This window comes from Pleurodeles waltl, chromosome 1_2 (genome assembly GCF_031143425.1).
Source record: "Pleurodeles waltl isolate 20211129_DDA chromosome 1_2, aPleWal1.hap1.20221129, whole genome shotgun sequence".
NCBI lineage: Eukaryota > Metazoa > Chordata > Amphibia > Caudata > Salamandridae > Pleurodeles > Pleurodeles waltl.
Window position 1 is genome coordinate 955,550,903 of NC_090437.1, and position 19,035 is coordinate 955,569,937.

General features: G+C 44.2%; 1 protein-coding gene across 2 annotated transcripts in view; it reads left to right on the forward strand.

The window, feature by feature from the left end:
• The window catches only part of DLC1 (DLC1 Rho GTPase activating protein), a 1,219,048-nt gene that overhangs the window by 1,143,922 nt on the left and 56,091 nt on the right, over positions 1 to 19,035 (forward strand). Inside the window, exon 1 of one of the 2 annotated variants that reach the window (XM_069200779.1) lies at positions 13,295 to 13,597. The exons of the other annotated variant lie outside the window; for it this stretch is intronic. Coding sequence (XP_069056880.1) covers positions 13,561 to 13,597 — 37 coding nt within the window. The 5' untranslated portion in view covers positions 13,295 to 13,560. Of the gene's footprint in view, positions 1 to 13,294; positions 13,598 to 19,035 lie in introns of those variants that run through there. 2 annotated transcript variants of the gene reach the window in all.

A 19,035-nucleotide genomic window follows, 5' to 3' on the forward strand; every position in this document is an offset into this window, starting at 1 on the left:
GTGAGCACGGAGAACAGAAATTCACAATTTCAATAATAAAGTATATCATACATAAAGAAGAGTCCACTTATGTGACCCATAACTGCAACTTTACTAATAATAGTAAACTAAACTTGTCATTCAACACTGAAGAGAAAGGCACTATTGTAGGACAGGTACATTATGAGGAAAATGCAGTGGAAATATTTTTAATGTGCACGAAACAGAGAAAGGCACAGTTAAAGCATGAATCAGCAGTAGGCAAACATTAGTCAAAACACAAAGATATTCAGGAGGGCCTTATTGATGGACGTCAATTCACCGAAATGCCAGGGGTAGCAGAAGTGACATCACACGCCCTTTTACCTCCACTTTCACTCACACACACATACTTAAACATACACACTAACTCACACTTACATGCAAGCTCTATCACATAATCACACACTCAGCTGCAAGCATGCACACAATATACATTGAAAAGCATTTTTTCGTGCTTTTAGTGCTGGTTAAGTGAAATTCATTAAATGATGCCTTTATGCAACATTGCTTACATTTCTGCAAAGGACCATGGAAACGACGTAAACAACCAGAATGTGAGAGGTTGTCGTTCGCGGCACTTGTGTGGCACTTATGTGTTTTATCTTCGTTCTTATAGCACAAAATGTGTCCTCGAATCCAAAATGGATGCAAGAACGCATTCCACGCTATACAGTGTTAGGTGCTGGAGTTGCATTTTGTAGAGTTGTGCGTAATTTCACATCATTTTTCCGAAATCATGCACAATTATGCAAAAGCAAATTAGGCAAATTTTGCACACCCCTAATTTAAAGTTATAGCACTATGCAACTGTGAAAGGAAGGATACAGCCAGGACACCGCTTAAGCTCTACTCCACATCACCAGTGCAACAAACGAAATGTTTTTTTTAAACCCCAAGGTAGGTTTAAAGACTTGACCTTACAGTGTTAATAAACTGAAGGCGCAGAAACATTTTCACATTCATGTCTTAAAGTTCAAAACTATAGGATTGTATTGTTCTTTATTTTATTACATGTCACATATTTCAATCGTTAACCCGAACAGATAAAGTAATATTTGCTAGATTGTGGAAATCACAAAGGCAGCATGTGAAGTGAACCTCAGATCTAAGGCAGCAGCGATCAGAGGACAGACACTGTTTTCAGAGCCTGTTTGCCCAGCATTGTCAAGAGGAAGATGACAGAAAACCAAGAAAAATAAATCCATGACGGAGGCTACAGCAGAGAATCACTTAATTCAGTGGCTGTACGTATGGAGTTGTCATGAAGAAAGGACAGAATACAATGAAAAGGGACAAAAAACAGGAGTAAGGCAATAAGGAAAGAGAGGACAGTAGCCCTTGAATGCTGCAGCAGGTTTTCTATCATCTGGATAAAGAAGGCTCTACAAAGCCAATATCTGAAGGGATGAAATGAATAAAAAGCAATTGTTATCTGGTAACGGTAACTTTAACAATTGCAAACCGGCCCAGCCATTAAACACTGAAGAGGTAGGAACTATTTTTTAGCCAACTGTAAACAATGCAAAGAGGCCAATTCAGTCACTGGAGGTAAAACGAGCCAATTGCTGAAGTAGGCTGTCCCTATTGCCCTGTGCTATACGCTGTGGTGGTCAGAATCAAAATGTGAATGACAATTTAACCTTTCAATGTATGAAATGTGCCGACCAAAAGCCACCTAATGTATGTATACTGTGTATGAATTTCTGGGGAAAACAGTAGTCAGGCGAGGCAGCAAAAGCTTGAAGGTCAGACCTAAAAAAACAGAGCTGCAGAAAAGTGCATGCTTTTACTGCTGTAGATATTGACTCAGTGTGTAGTAGCACTATCACACTTATGTCCCTAGCACCAAATGCCTGACTCCCCTCTAATAATGGTGTTACTCCTTTCCAGGCCCGGCTGCTTTGCAACGGCGAAAGCATCACCCCCTGGCTAAGCCAGGAGCTGAAAGATAAAACAATATTTCTTTATTGTTTTATCTTTCAGCTGCTGGCTCAGCGAGCAGCATGTGATGAGAAGGGTGGGCTGGGCCATGGGAGGTGGGAGGGAGGAGGAGGAGAGTGCACCTAAGTGTGCATGTCTGTTTGGCTGGCCGTCTCAGGTTGGCCAAACAAACATGCGCACTTATGTCTCTCCAACACGGCTGTGTTGAACAGCTGGGCAGAAGAAACTGCATAGACCCCAGGCTTGTGTCTGAGCAGCATAAGAAGCCGCTCAGACTAATCCTGATGCTGCTTTCATGCTAAGTTTAGCATGAAAGCAGCACCTGGATTGCTGGGGAGCCTGTGCTGGTGTCCCAGTGGATGCTGGGACCCAGAAAAGGATCGAGGTGCAGGTGGCTGAGGCGGCAACAGGAAGAGGTAAGTTTTTTTTTCTTTTTTATTCCCCCTCACTGTCCCGGTCCCAGTTAACTTCCCTCCCGCCCACCCCTCCCCTTGAGATTTGCGGTGGTCGCCGCTGCTCCTTCCCGGCACAGATGTTCTGTCCTCCTTCCACTCTCTAGTCTCACTTCCCTTTTCTCTCACTTTCCTCTTTTCCACAGTCCCTTCCTTTCACATATTTTCTCACACTCTGTCCATCTCTGCCTTTTGATTCTGTGAGAAAGAATTTTGTACTGGTAGCAGCTTTTTCAAGGCTTTGCCTGTATTTTCAGGAGGTTACTGAGGGGAGTGGCTGTACCCTAGCTGAATGTTAATTGTGTATAGTCCCAAGGACTCAGCTAAACCTATGGAAAAACAGATGTGATGGCAACTTATTAGGAGTGTTAGAAATAGAAGATAGACTTGTAGTTTTGTTTTCTTGAAGTGCCCATCCACAGACTAAAAAGACAGAAGAAACAAAGCACTTCAGGAGTACATAACGCCAGACATGGCAGTTTCATATAGGGTTCACCTTTTGGCATGTGAAAAAGACTACAGTGCACATTCCTAGGACCCACTAAATATTTAGCTTTAACAGCAAGATATAGCTGGCAAGTTTGCTCATTGGTTTAAAAAGTGATTGCTGACGACGAATGAACTCCAGCAAGGTCAGAAACTCAGATTTCGTTCTTTCCGGGGGTCAGTAAAGCAAGTTTCATTAAAATTAACAGCAATACTTTTTATATAAAGCACTTAGAAGTGGCATGCTGCCGGATGACATGCTGTAAAAATATGGTGGTAAAACATTTTAAATATATAACTTCCTGTGCAACATCAGTAACCAGCAGAATTGCATCATCCTATGAGACCTTGGATCAGGAAAAGGAAAACCAAACTGTCAGCCACCCAGACATCATATAATGGAGAGGTCATCATTGTCTCACATACAATCAAACTCAGAAATAAACTAACTTCAAGAGTTACTCCCCTGGAGGTTTAACCTCTTTCGAGGCTAGCCTTGACAAACTTCGCCAACTTTTTCATAATAAAAATGCCAATATTCATAGAATTCCGAGCCCTAGATAGGGCAGTCTCTTCCTGTTGGACGCATTTTCACTACTGCAGAGATTACCATTATTTTTTTTTAAAACGTGGAGATTTGTATGGATGGAATGGGCACCTATGTGCTTCTTCACCACAAATCAGTATCCGACTGCCTGTTCAAACTCTCAAATGTGTATTTGTGACTAAAGCTCCCAAACCCCTCACGTGCAAAGTAGCAGATGCAGTGGGTCTGCCTGAATCTGCGAAGCAAGATAATCTTGTTACCGAGCACTTGCAATAACCCGTTTGGAAAGAAAAAACAGAAGGCAGCTGGGTAAGATGCTGTATTATATTACGCAGACACAACCCTTTTCTGCTGAAAGCCTGCTAAAAGGATCCCTCTCACAAAGGATCAATACCACTCAGTGTTCTGTCCACTGGGGAAACAGATGATCAGGTAATATCATCACCCAAAAATGTATGCAACCACTAGATATCTCCCTTGGCCATCAGCCTGGGGTTAGCAGGCGAACATAAACACTAATAGTTTCAGTGGTAGGTTATCTTCAGTAGTTTAATGGATGGATTTTACTAGCATGTCTTCTACCAAAAATGTCTGAACTCGTGTAATGTGTGACATAGTATTCTGTGCAAATACGTCCCATTTAATGTGTCTTTTTAATGTTGCTCGTGCAAAAAGGGGTCTGTCAAGCGCCTGTATGTCACATTGTGGTCACTTGTCTGTGCCATAAGAGGACAGAAATAGAACAATGGATGACCAACATTGGTTTTCTAGCTCTAGGTGTTAAACATGCTGAAACAAGTCAGCTTGAGCAAACCCCATTATTAGATATATGAGGATTTGCAGGGTCCAAGAAGAAGTTGTTGCCAAATTCAACAATAAAGTTTTCTTGGAAAAAGAATGATTCCTTCAAATCCCAGTTTAGTCCTGGAAACCTGGAGCAGACACACTTCTTTCCACTTCCCCTCAGTTCTCCAAACTGTTAGAAATCACTCAACCATATGCCCCTGGGAAACGCTGGGAAACCCGACATGCAGGTAGTCATGCACTCAACAAATGGTTTGGGTTTGGATTTGGACGGTGGCAGTGCTAAACCTCAATTTCATGTGGCAATGTGTCACAAGTTAAGGTACAACACAGCACAACCAACATACAGTCAATTGAGTGAGATCAGACTCACTATTTAAGTTCCAGGGATATCCCACAACATGAATATTGATTCTGCGCACTCTATTCTAGTGTCATCCGGCGATTGCAGGTCAAATTGGGTACCAAACAACAGGGAACTATTGTGAATGAATGCAATACAGCGCACAGACAGAAGAATACTTGAATGTTGTAACATTACTGAGCCCATGTTAGAAAATCTTCTTTAAAAGTAACATAATTTAGAAATAAACAAATATGACTTTGATTGACTTTGTGCAATAGAAATATTAGACAGGAAAATACAGAGTGGGGCATCCATTTTGAACAAGGTGGCATTGAAACCTACCTGAGACCTAGTGAGCATCAGCCAAGGAATGGCACTTTATCAGGGCACAGCAAAAGCCTTTCAAAAGTAATAACACGTGAATAGTGCACAAGTAAATTCACCTGCAGATTTTATATTCTGCACATTGTTAATAATGAACAATTTGATGTACGCACAAAAAACTACTAGAGTATATTGCTAGAAAAACCTGAATCCTTACATTCCCTTATACTCTCAAAGCACTTCAAAACATCCCTTCATTCCACGTTGTGGAATAACATGAACTCTAGGTAATTCTATCAAATAGGGTTAGGATGTTTCAGCAACGCATGCTATAAGGGGCAAGGCTGAAGCAATATTCCTTATTCAGAAATACCAGTGGAGATTCCCACGTTTAGCACATCCAGATCGCCAGTCCAGACAGCAGTTTTTTATGTCTTCACTATGAGTGGCATTGTGCCCTGCTCCGGCTGTACAACTGGAAGGCTAGTAGACAATGTCTGCATCTGCAAAGGACGTGCCAGTGAGTATGTTCAATTGTGCTATTTCAGTCACTTGTACAGCGCCCGAGTTTTAAAGGCTACTTAAAATTTAATGGTATTGTGCTGGTATTTTTAATATGCACTGTATAGATAGAATGGAAATCCTGTGGGTGAGCACTTCATAGGCAAAACCAATCAGCAAAAGACAATGCAGGAGGGCCCACAGCTTAATAGAGATAAAGTGAAGACTCGCTGCTTGAAAGTAAAGAACTGGGCCTTGAAGCCAGGAAAACAAGCTTCTCATCTGGGGCAGCACAAAAAAGTGAACTTTGAGTGTGACAGTAAAGCACTACAGGACCGTACAACTGGTAAAACAAAAGTGCTATATAAATGTTTTTAATAACACACAACAGTAAGACAGTTCCCACGCCAAGTCAGAATGGGAGGAACAGGCAGAGTCCATGGCTTCTTGCTGAAAAACCAAGATAGGAGGAATCTAATCTGGAGGTGGAAATGATACGGGAGAGTGCCAAAGAAACCTGGTAGAATAACAGAGAGCATCTATAGGATAACAGTGAGAGACCAGAGAAGAAGGGTGCCTATGATCCTGAAGCCTCAGCCCCCTTGCAGCCTGCAGCCCCAAGGTGCCTGCAAACCGCTACCTTTCTCTCTCTCCCTAAGACATTGCCCCAAACAAAGAAGCAAGCTGGAGAAGACATCTGTGGAGATGTAGGTGGGGTTGCCACTTTTCCCAAACAAAACTACGGGCCACCTGCTCACGTTTTAAGAGTCAGCAAATGCCCACATCTACTTCTTAAGTTGAACTTTTTTTAAATGTCTGTATTCATTTTTAACATGTCATTTCTGTCTCGGTTTGATTTAATTATCAGACAGGGGTTATAAGGGCAGCTGAAAAAACATTTTAAAAGTGGTATCTTCCAACTTTATTATTTAAATAGTGCCTTAGGTGATTTTTCTAATTTTTGTACCAGCAGGGCATGAAAATACTGGTCATGTCAGTATAAAACCATCCAGGAGGCAACCCTAGATGGAGGAAGGGCCAAAGCTGACTTGGTTTTGTTTCATGGGTCACAACAGGTAAACAGAGAATGTTAGTGGATGTACTGTGTAGAGTGTAATGCTCTTTTGTACATTCCATGTTCTGTACGATACCTTGATATAAGTTGCAGGGGAGAGGAGCTGAAGGGGGTCGGTATGAGAAGGTGTAACTGATGGCTGCTCTTGGAAGTTTAAATGAATATGTGTTTAAATAGTCACATCAAGTCAAGTGTATGTTTTGTTGGGATAAACCGCATTAAACAATCACAATTAAAGTAACAATATTTCATCACAATTAAACCTATAGCAAGATAAACATGGCAGAAATATAAAATGAAGGTTAAAAGTGATTTACCACAATAAAAAATGACATACCATTACGGTACAATATTACCTCCTAAAGTGCCACAGAGATGTAAAAAACCTGGACATACTGTCGATAATATTTCCACTAGTGTCGGATCTTTGAATTCATAAAACAGTTTTATACTGGGTCACCGTAAGCATACATTTCCTGCTCAAGTTAGCAAACGTTTGCGACAGAAACCGTTCAATGGGAGAATACCAGCCCTAAATGTTATATATTTTATACAAAGCTAATTAGAAACCAATGGCATAACAATGTCTAAAAATGGCTCAAATATCGTTGTACACTTAAAATGAACGAATATGTTAATAAGGTATGCTTGCCTGGGTCTAGCAATATCTTTTCCTACAACATAAAACTAAAAATCTTCTCTTATATGTTCTTCGGAGATCTGCTTAGCCTCTCTTAGGTGTATAACAGTGAACAAGCATATTTCAACCTAGCTATTCTATAATGGCCGTCAAGACTGTATACTTCTTCATGGGTCATTCTATACGAGGTCAACTCCTCTGTGTGCCAGGTCTATCATCAGTATAGAAGCAGTCTAATATTTACTTTCTGTTAAATTGGTTTAACTGCTATATCCATATAGGGTGGCAATAGAGGTTTGTGCTGAGGCAACTTGACCCATAATCTTATAAAGTGCTTTTCCTGTTTGGCCAGGAAAGGAGCTTTACGTTGACCTCAAAGTTCAACGCCATAAAGAGCCTCCCTCTATGCTTGAATATTAGAAATCTGTAAAGCTGGAGAACCTGATCTTCTCAGTGTAGATTTATGTACTGTAAATATCTCCAAGCTATATTGTTGCTGCTATAATATATTTTTACTAATCTGCATATCCAATAACATGTTATCTGTCAGTTTAACACCCACATCTTCAAAGGCCTTCACCCTCTCAAGCTTGGTACCTTCCAATGTTAGTATACCGCTATAACTCTTGTGTCGGTTAAAAACCACAACTGTGGTCTTGGAAGAGGTTATTTCCAGGCCTCAAAGTTTGCATGAGTCTGCAAAGTGATCTAATAGAACCAGCAATTCCATAATTGCCTTAAAATTCAGTAGTGTATCATCAGCAAGCATGATGTACAATTTTGGGGAATCATTGGTACAACAGCCCAAAAAATCCTCAACACCATTTAAGTATGATGAGAATAGTGTTGGTGTCAAAACGCACCCCTAGAAACCCTCTTTCTCTTTTGGGAAGCTTTCCATTAATTTGTCCTGGGCCCCTCATCCCACTTGTGCATATGTGCATTCATGTAGTCTCTTGGGGATGGACAGAATATTTTCTGAGAACCCCCTTTCCTTAAAAACTGACTATAGTTTATTCCGTGTGATCAGGTCAAAAGCAGACGTAAGTTCCACCAAAGAACATATAAATGACATTTACATAAAACTATGGCCCTCCAGTAAATAAAAATGAACCTAAAAAACTGGTGAATTGTAATGTTTATTTTTTCTTACAACCTGCTTGCAAATGTAAAAAAAGAATATTATGCTCCTCAATCCAACCTTGAAGCTTGTCTAAAACCAGATGATGAAAAATGTTTGCAAACTGTCTATGAGGCTTATAGTCCAGTAATTACTTGAACTTTCACTTAAACCCTTTTAAAAAAGGAATTTATCTCAGCCCCTGCCCAAGTAGGATGGATTTCAAATATTGTTAAGATGGCACTGATGCACCTACTGTCACGCATTCAGCTGGTTCTAAAGGCGGGACGATACTGGGCCACCAATCCCAGCTGGGGCAGCTTATTGCAACGAGTAACAACTGTCTGGTTCCAAAAACTGCCCCAGAGAAACAAGAAAAAGGTGAACTTGCATCACTGAAGGGGCTGCTCTGCTGTCGTGCACACTGCCTAGTAGGGTCGGGACTCCCTGGACCTCGTAATCCTCAATGCATAACAACAAGAGGCAAGGTCACCCATAGGTTTCCAAATCAAAATGATCTATCAATTGTGTACACTATATGTACACTTTCAGACTTTGTCATAAATGTCACATGAGAAAGTGCAGACACGACTTCAAGAATAAATTGGAGATTTTCTGGCAGTTCGGAACATACAGGGTTCAAAATCAAATTTGAATAAAACTTCAAGCTCTAGAAGCTTCTTTCAAAAATTCTAGCTACAACTTGTCAAGAAACACAGTAGTAAATTTTCAGTTTGAGTATAATAGTGTTCAGACCACTACAATGAAAGAGGCCATCGCACTGGGATGGGCTTCATGGGGGGTTAATACTCAAACAATGACTAGTGTCTGATAACATGTTCACGCCTTCTTAGAAATCATCCTTTAAATTATATGTATTTGCTTACCTATGAATAAGTGCGCACTAAGCTGAAGGGAAAAGACTTAGCCATGTCTAGGACTTTAACTGGAAACCGAAGATAACAGGAGACTTGGAGCAAGAAGCTTAGGAGGAGACAGAATTGTAGATCATGAAGGAAGACACTGGAAATTCTGCCGACACTGGGATAATGGGACCATCAGGAAGGCTTGGAAGTCTAGAGTGCTGGAAGTCCCGGGCGACTCAGAAGGTGAGTGTAGGGACGAGATTTGCGCAGGACTGGAAATGAGGCCAAGCGCCGATGCAGGTTCAGAGAGGGTATTTATGCTGGTAGAAAAAAAGTGTTCCCTAAGGCACATGTCCCACACGGATGTGTGAAATATTCCAATATTCCAAGGAACCTGGTGAAGATCCTGTGTTACATACAATGGATATGAGACCTTGCAGGTGACAGAAGGAAACGGTTATTGGCAACAATAAACAAGTACCATGGAACCCCAAGTGCACGATGGTACATTTCTGCAGTTCATAGTGAAAGCGTAACTATCCTAAATATACACATGATAATCTGCTGCTGCAAAACAGGCTAAACTTGCTTAGCACTAGAACAGGAATGTCAATGGTTCAAGCTTCCTGGGAGGGGGGCCATGGAGTGCTCGTGAATAGGAGGCACCATAAGGGAAGGATGGCATGGAATATTCGGGCAGGGAGGCACCACAAGGGAAGGGTGACAAGAGCCCAGCATGTAAAACCCGCCACACATAGGGCACAAGATGGAGTTGTGACACCTACCCTGCATTGGTGGTAATAACTCCCTCAAAACTAGATCTTGCACAACAAATGCCAGACATCAGGTGTCATCAGATGTAATGAACTGGTAGCTGCTAATGATGAAGAGAAATAATGTTGTTGCCCTGTGCCTGTACCATTCAAGAAAACAAATAGGTCCTCCCTAGGAAGAAATATGAAAGAATTGTATCCCCAGTACAGCCAACAACTGGCCTAAAACCAGACTATTGGCTATAATGAAATGTTAAACATGAGTCTGTGTCATGAGAACAACTAGAAGGACAAATAGGAGCCCATTCTCAGCAATGCCTAATCAGAGCCTAATCCCATAAAGTACTGCCTGAATTACATGTTATGAAAGATGGCAATGACTCACGTGTAGGAGTGTGTGAGAGCCACCAAACCACACACATACTTCCTACTCTAACACTAAACTTGAGAATGAGGCAAGGGGTAGCAAAGGAAGTGCCAGGGGTCGCAAGGGGCAAGCCAGGGGTCACAACTGCGACCCCCAGCTGCTAAATGGCGTCCATGACTTCCAGTATCCTGTATGTTTTTTTTATCTTTTAAACATCAGTTTGGGAACACCCCTCTTTGAATATGGCTGTCAGATTGCAGAAACATTTGGCTGCACTTATGACGTCAAATTACATTTCTACTATTTACTTGCCAGTGCAAAGATGCACAATTTCTACTCAGTGCAAAAAGGTAGAGTTAATCATTTTTGCCAACACAGCATGACTTAACACCTATGCATCACAAAGGGCTTCCTTCGAATTAAATGTAACGTGAACGATATCACAAGAAACATAAGCATGGGCTTCAGTCCTTAGGAGAACATGTGAATGTTTTGAACGTTTTTAGGTATTTCATCTTCTCTGTGCCATTTCTAACAGTTAAACACAGGTCTTACTTCAGAAATCCATATTTCCTGTCCATTCAGATATTTAAAAGGCTTGTATATGCAGTTCCCCTGTTTGTGTTTAAACCCTGGTGTCTGTTTGCAAAGATGAGAATCTATGGAAAAAAAGCAAAGCACTTTCTACTCACCACATTGGCCATCAGTTTAAGAACTAAAGGGATTAATATTGAATATGTTACTTTCAAGACAGTGATAACGCAGTCCTTTGTTGTGGAATACCTATAAGGTTTGTGCATCACATAGGGAGGCACAAGCTCTGGACGTTCAATGGACAGATTTTTGAATTGCTCACCACCTACAAAAATCCAGGGATAACAATTATAATAGACCTTGGTTGGCAGCCACAGCGCACTGAAATGCTTTGAGTCTCCTAGGTCCCAGACAACTGGCTTGACAAGTGGTATCAGCAGTACTGCATGAACTTCACCAAATTTACCAGCTAGGTTTCAAATACAGTACAAAATGACACCTGTAAAGGCAATACACCTACTGCTATTTGATCTGGCCTCACCATCAACATCATAATTGTAGCCCAAGTATATTTTTTGCAAATCTGTAATACGTCTGCCACTGAGTTTTATATTTTTTGGAGTCCATCCATCATGTATTGGGGACTGCCACCTAGTGGCGGCTGCTGGCAACAGAAAGTCGTGGGGCAGCATGGGTAGAAACAATATATTTTTTTTAAAACACACTTACCTGTTGCTGCTGTTCCTGCTGCTGGCCACCTCGGGGCTCCTCTGCTCCCAGTGGCCACACAGCACGGGCTCCCATACTCACTACCCAATCCAGATGCTGCTCTCATGCTATTACCCATAATGAGAGCAGTGCCTGGATTGACCTGATGGGCTGGTTTAATGGTTGCTTGGGAACAGGGAGCCTGTGCCTTTTCTCTACCTGCTGTACAACACAGCTGGGTTGGAGAAATGTAAATGTGCATGCCGTTTGGCCGTCCTAAGACGGCGGGCCGAACTGACATGCACACTTACAGTGCCCACCACTCCTCCTCCCTGCCATGGCCCTGCCCCGCCCTACACTCCCATGGCTCGGTCAGGGAATGAAAAATAAAATAATAATATATTTGTTTTATGATAATTTTATTTTTCACTTGGTGGCGCTGAGCTGTGGGGCGACAAGTATAAAGTGTGTTGACATAGCCACGGAACCCGTGTCAGGAGCATCATGGTCCTTGGTTACTTACCTATGAGACAGCTTTTATGAGTTTCAGTTGGTAAATGCATATTTACACTGAGGTCCATGTTGAGGTGCCCAACCATAACCTTTTGTCCAGGAGGCAAAATTGTCTATCGAGTTGAAGAAAGAGGGAGATTTTACAGAGTGGTTTGGGTTTTGGAGTATATTACTGGGGCGAGCAGAAGAAACCTGGGTTTGCTACTCTTTGGCTTCTGCCACTGTGGCCTGATCATTTCAGGAGGACGCCCTTCAGACTGGTGTCGGTTTTTTCAGAATCTCTGAGGAGCCTGACAAGGTCCATGAAGGGATCATGTGCGGTTGTAAAACTTGGCGGTTAGATCGCAGCCTGCAGGTTACTAACTGTCTCCTGGAACTTTGTCAAAGAATAAAGAAACCAAATTTGATCTGTTTGATCGGTAGCTGGGGAGAAATCGAAGCAGGCGAGAAGAGAGAAGGGAAACAATAGCACCAGTGATAGCTTTGAATCTGTCTATAAAGGTGTTGTGAGGTATGTAGGAAATTAAGAAAGACATAAAGTGTAGAATGGAAGAAAGGGAAGGGTGGCAAGAAAGAAATTGGGAATGAGAAAAAATAATAAACGCGTCAAAAATGGAGATGGGTGAAATATGAAAAATATGAAATGAGGATCACGAGAATGAAAAGGTTACTGGGAAACATGAGAAACAAAAATATTGAATTGCGGTGATGCTGAATGAATGAAGACATTAACCGTTTTGAAATGCAACAACTGAAGAAAGAAGTTAGAATGGGATATTCGAATGAAAGATGAGGTAAATAAAGAAAGCGAGAGGATTAGAGAATGCGAATGAAACTGAAAAAGAACAGAAAACTAAAAATAAGCATTTGAAGCTGTATGGATAAGTGAGAAAACGAGGTAACTGGGGAGGAGTGTGGAATCGACGAAAGAAAATGAACCGAGAAAGAAGCGAGAATCAATGTTGCAAAGTAACAGAGATGCAAAGAAAGTTTGGCGAAGATGGGCAAGAACTAACGCTTGTCGGAGGAAGAGGAGAAACCTCTCCAGTCTCCTGTGATGCGCGAGAGAGGCGGTGCTCTACCCCGTCTTCTGACCGCTGTGCTCCAGCCACGGCCCACTTGTGGTTTCTGTGGGTGGCTCGCCTGAGGGCGGTGCTCCTTTCTTCTCCCCGTAGAGCCGAGGTCTCTGCGTGGGAGTGGCTGCTCAGGGGGCGGCTCCTGACCTCGAGCTGGGAACTGGGAGGGCTTTTCAAACCCGGGCCGCCCCTGTAAGCTCAGAGAGCCAGAGAGTGAAGCCGTGAAGTGGAGCACAGAGCCTGACGGAGCCGGCGGAAATTGGGAGCCAGGCATTGCAGCTCAGCGGGGTCCGGCGCCGTGTGCTATCCGAGGGAGATTTTCGTGTCTTAAGTAGGATTACCCGGACTCGCACTACCTGCGGGACCCGAGGATCAGGCGGTGGGAGAGCCGCGCACGGACATGAGCGCCCGGGCAGGAGGCACCTGGTGTCCCCCCGTACGGACCAGAAGAGCGCGTTGAGCGCCCATGTGCCGAAAGAAGCAGGAGACCATGATTCTCACACGTAAGTGCCGTCCGTGCGCCAGGGTGCCTCCTGCCAGTGGTGGGTCAGCGTGAGGGCACAAGCAGCGCGATGCGCACCTGGAAACTGCGCGCTACCGAAGGGCGCTCGCTCTGTGGTGGTGGCTGAAAACCTTAGCCATCAAATATGAAAAACCTACATTCAGAAACAAAAAGCAACATAGAGTCCCAGCTATCCAGTGGCAATTGCAACACCTAACCAGTGCCGCTGCCTGCCGGGGCGGTCTCCACAGCTGACAGACTCGCTCCGGCCACTCAGAGGTGCCGGTTTGCTGTGAAGCCCGTCCGGATGGTACCGGAGAGGTTTCGCTACCAAATTGAATGGCAGATGGGGGTTGGGATCTCGCAGAGCAATTTGTTTGCCACTTCTGTACTGTTTGGGGGAGGGGTAATCTGGAGCTGCGGTCTCTGCAGCTGGGCTGTTGTTGGTCTGCCCAGGAGGTTTGTTTGTGGCACGTACGGCAGAGAGCGCTCGGCATATCTCGCGTCCCGCGCTGCCTGCGCGACAGCTGCCCGCTGGGATGCCACGCTGTAGCCACAAATGTTGCATTCTTTACTGATCCCCTTCTCCTTAAATCATGCCTCGTTGCTGAATCTGAATCCCAGTGACGGGATGAGGCCCTGGAAGTCCCAGGTGTTGCCATGTGAGAGCAGGATGCAGAGGGCGCAGTATTTCACACACCCTGTCCTTGCCTTTGCCTATGAGTGTTGTCCCTTTGACCCCTTACACGTATGCGCTGATAACATGAAAGCGCTGGGCGACTTGCTAAAATAAATAAACCCAGTCTGCCTCGGTTAGCTCACTGAAGTCTCTAGGTCAGAGGAGTAAATAAAAACATAATTTGGGTTAGTGTGCTCCGAAGTGTATATTTGTGTGTAGGTAGCGTTCCGCCAGAGGTCGTGCGAAATCGATGCAGGTCAGGACTTTACCGGCGAAGTTTTTTGAGGTTTGTGTATTTTGTGGAGTTGTGCAATGATCAGCAGTGCAGCGCCGAGATGTGATAACCTTGTGTGTGTGAGTTTTCCACTAGAGAGACGATTGGTTAGAATTAAAGGAAAGTTCTTAAAATTTGGGAAACCGTTTAATGACAATTTTTTTTGTGGTGTGAGAGGGTGAATAAGGCGCTTTCAAGACGTGCGCCCAAAGCAAGCTCAAACAAAAAGGGGCCCAGTTATGTTTAGTTATTGTTTTACCAACAAAGAGAGGGTTTTACACAGCGCCACCTCGACCCTGCTCTAGACTGCCAGTGCCAAACCCAATATGTTCTCCACCGAGGACGACGTGAGCAGCAGAACAATATTTCTTTGCGGCAGTCACAGTAGTGGGTCATAAATCTGATATTTTTGTCAACAATTAAAGTCTCAGTGGAAGTGCAGGCTATAACTCCCGCACTTGGCACACTACAGGCCCGGTGATAGCCACCAATTGACATCCAGTACAGTGCATGCATTTCTTAGTATATAAAATGACACTTTATCATCCTTTTACAGTGGAATCAATTGGCCGCTTTATTAGTGTGGACAAGCGATCGTGCGACTGCCTCATATGCAGTTCGGTCAATGATCAACAAGCGTTTAGTACAATTGTCAAATAACTTTTGTCTTGTGCATTCTTTAGTTATCAACCCTTATACGTCTAAGTTCTCCATTTGACAATTTGTCCTGCGTTCCATTGTCCTCTGAATTTAGCAGTCCCATTTTCCTTTTATGGAGAAGGCTCTCACCGACAGTGTTTGTTTTACCAGTGTTGTTTATTTGGGGGTAGCCTTCAGTTCTTGGAAATAGGCCCAACTCGCTACCTGGCGTGTTAACTGCCCTGCCATCCGATATGGCGGTTCTGGGCTGCGAGTGCCGTGTTCCGCTTAGCCCCCCTTAGCCACCGCACCCACAATTTAAAGTCTTATAATATGCTCACGGGGAGGGGGGGAGGCTCTCCCCCTCTTCCACTACCAAGCATCCCGCCGTTGCTTCTCGCTGCTTCATTCACAGCCCACCAAATCATCGCTTTAATAACTGTTCCTACGCTGTATGTGGTTGCAACACACACTGGTTCCCACGCGTTGTCGTTTGTTCCATCACCACTCCAGCGAGCCCATTTAATTGAAAATCGGTGACGGCAAGAATTACTTGAATCGCCATTTGGTTCCCTAAGTCAATGTAAGGGTTTGTTTCTGTTTTTTTTTTTTTTTAACAAGGTAGCCTACTGAATTCCAGGTGAGTGCGTAATTGTATGTTATACTGTCAGTAAGTATCGGACATTTTCACTCTTTGTCAAATGGCTAGTGAGACACGCCCCCCTTATAACAATGGCATTGGTTACTCTGCAGAGCCGTGTTGCCATCTTTTGATGGTCCTATCGTCCCTAAGCCGTTCTTGCGCTGAAGTTGTCAGTGACGTCGCCAGAGGTAGTACCTGCAGACCTGCATGTTGGCTTGGGGCGCTATATAAATGGCACTTTTTTAAGTGTTCTTCCACAGTGCCCTCCTATACCCGCAGCCCCGGGGGCCTGTCCGCCGTGGGCCGTGCATTCCAGCAGCTGGAGGACTGAGCTTGGCCACAGGGCCCGCGTGTGGAATGTGCTCAGTGACTCACAGGAAACGCTGGGTTTTTACGCGGCTCCTGGGTGAGGCGGGCTTTGTGCGGTCCCCGTTCTCGGGAATCCTGTATATTGATGCGAAGGTTGTGTTTTTAGTGCGTGGCTCTCCGTGCTTCCGGTGTGAGCAGGAAGAGAGCACAAAGAACACTGCACAATACAAAACCGTTCGGCGTTATTTTTAACCGGAGTGAGACGTGGAGGAGCAGGCAAATTGCATGTCATTTCGCGTGTGTTGTAGCTCTCTAGGTAAATTGGCAGTTTAAATAAAAAAGGGGAAAAAAAAGATTGTTTCTGAAAGGCCTGCTTCTGTTGACGACCCTTAAGACAGCAGACAAAACGCGCATATGGGACTGAGAGCTGCTAAGAAAAGAGGCTGGGGTTGAGCCTTGCTGCCGGTGGGGCTGGGATTGCCCAAATCGCTTCTTTAGAAAAATCAAGGAGGGGCGGCCAGTCGTTTCTTTGAAGTGACCAGTAATTAGTCTGCTGACTTCGAGGAGCCAAATGACCCACCCCCTGGGCCGCGATGCCCCCAAAGCCCTGATGGCAGAGCTGCTGCCTTTGATGAGCCACCAACCCCTGCTGACGAAAAAACAGCTTCTGTGCATTTAAACCAGCAGAAAAACAAATAATGCCCGAGTGATGAGACTGTCCTAAGGCCCCCCACTGCTTAAAGCAGGGCCCGGACTGCATTTATCAAGACTATTACTGGCTTCTTATCACCTCCTTTTGGAGTTACACTTCAACATCTTCGGTACTGAGTTCTCGACGTATGCTGTTTCCCAACGCAGTTGTTGTCCTTAGATCGACAGTGAGAGGATGAAAGACCGGTTCAGCCGCATCCATATTAGAAGCTGTGACCAGATTGCACGGAGTACCTACAGTCTCCGAGTTTGATCTTTTTGCAGTTAATTTCTGGGCGATAGCCTGTTGCGCGTTTTAATACATGGGTAGTGTCAGCGGGCGTGGTAGCCAAGATACAAGGAAGAGAGGTAATTTGACCAACGTGTAAACTGGAGAAGCAGGAGGTAGAACCAGGCAGGGCCCTGGGTTTACTGGCTCCACTTTGGCTGCCACCCTTGGCATTGTCATCTTTGAAATAATAATTTTGTGTTGCTGTACTGTCTTAGTTCGTTGAGTGCATGGTGCCCGGCAACGTTGACTCTTCGAGATGTCATCGTAGTCTCTTTAATCTCCTGACAGCTTGCTACGAAGATGCACATCAGAGGGCGAGCGCTGTTACGGAGAGTCAGGTTTCACGGCTCTGCAGTGAAGCAGACAGCAGCTAATAGGCGAGCAGCCCCTGAGAGTAAAGCTCTCAGCAGCTCTGTCTGCAGCTCTGTCTGCACCAGGCTCCATCTGGTCAGCAGGCCTCGAGCATGGCTAATTGGCTTTAGGTGGAGTCTGCCAGGCCTGCGAGGGCCCCGTAGATGCAGGCAGGGTTCCGTCGCCCCTTTCTATGCGCACAGCGCTTTGAAGTTTCCTGGAATGGGTGGATAATGTTAGGCAGGTGTGTGGGGTAATCTCCAGTCAATTCCTGTGACTTGTCCAGCGTGGAGAAGAATGGGGTGTAAGTGAGCCCTGAATGCAGCCCTGAGAGCCCTGTCTATCACATTGGCATCGATGTGTTATTAATGCTGTGGCTGGGAGTGGGTCTTTCCTAGGTCACTTTTAACCATGGACAGCACATTTTCTTACCCTTTTAGTGAATTAATTTAGTATAGTTTTTCGAGGTTATACACTGCATCATGGCGTTGTTGCTTTATCAGTTTTCATTAGTTTTTCTTTACCACGAGGTCCATTGATTATTCATTGTAATAGCGCCTAAAGGAGGGGAGGCTTCTCCATTTCCAGTCCCACTCTGCGTTAGAGACATGTATTAGGAGGATGTTGGTGGGACCACAGTATTGTAGTTGTCACTCGCTCTTGCCTCTGGTGCCATCAGTGGTACACGAGAGGGATGCCCTGCTACTTCCCTGCTTGAGGCTGTGTCAGGGATAGGAGTATTTGTTGCATTTTCACTCAGTATTGACAAAAAATACACTACTTATTACACTTTTTTAGTTCAGTGTTTTTTTTTTTTTTTTTTTTAATTTATTCGTTTACCTTTTTACTATCTTTTGTTTGTTCATGCTGTCTTTCTTTTTAGATGGCACCTACAACTAACCCTTTACAGTGGCGGCCGGCAGCTTTAGGAGGGAGGGGGGCAGGCGGGACACACACACACACACTCATTCTTTCACACACAGACATGCACGCACGCACATCCATTAACAACACTCATACCATTCAAACATGCACGCACCAAACATTCATTTTAAAACATCACACACACTCATTCTTTCACACATGCACATCCATTAACAACATTCATACCATTCAAACATGCACGCACCAAACATTCATTTTAAAACATCACACACACTCATTCTTTCACACATGCACGCACATCCATTAACAACACTCATAACACTCAAACATGCACACGCGCACCAAACATTCAATTTAAAACATCACACACATACATTGGTTGGTGACAGACAGTTGGCTCCTGGTCACGACCAGTGAATATACCCAGAAAAGGTTTAAGGAATGGGTAAAATGGGCTCTGGCCCAGGGCCCCTGCCTTTTAGGGGGCCCCCCTTGGTAGAGCCAGCTTTGTTCTTCAGAGAGCCTTGACCTGGTGACACTGAATGATTCTTAAACAGACTGTTTAAAATACTGTCTTCCTTTAACCCCTTTGCTGCTAGGCCTTTTCGCCTTCAGGTGCCAGGCCTGTTTTTTGGCTATTTGGGGCAGTTTATGCTTAGGCCCTCATAACGTTTTGT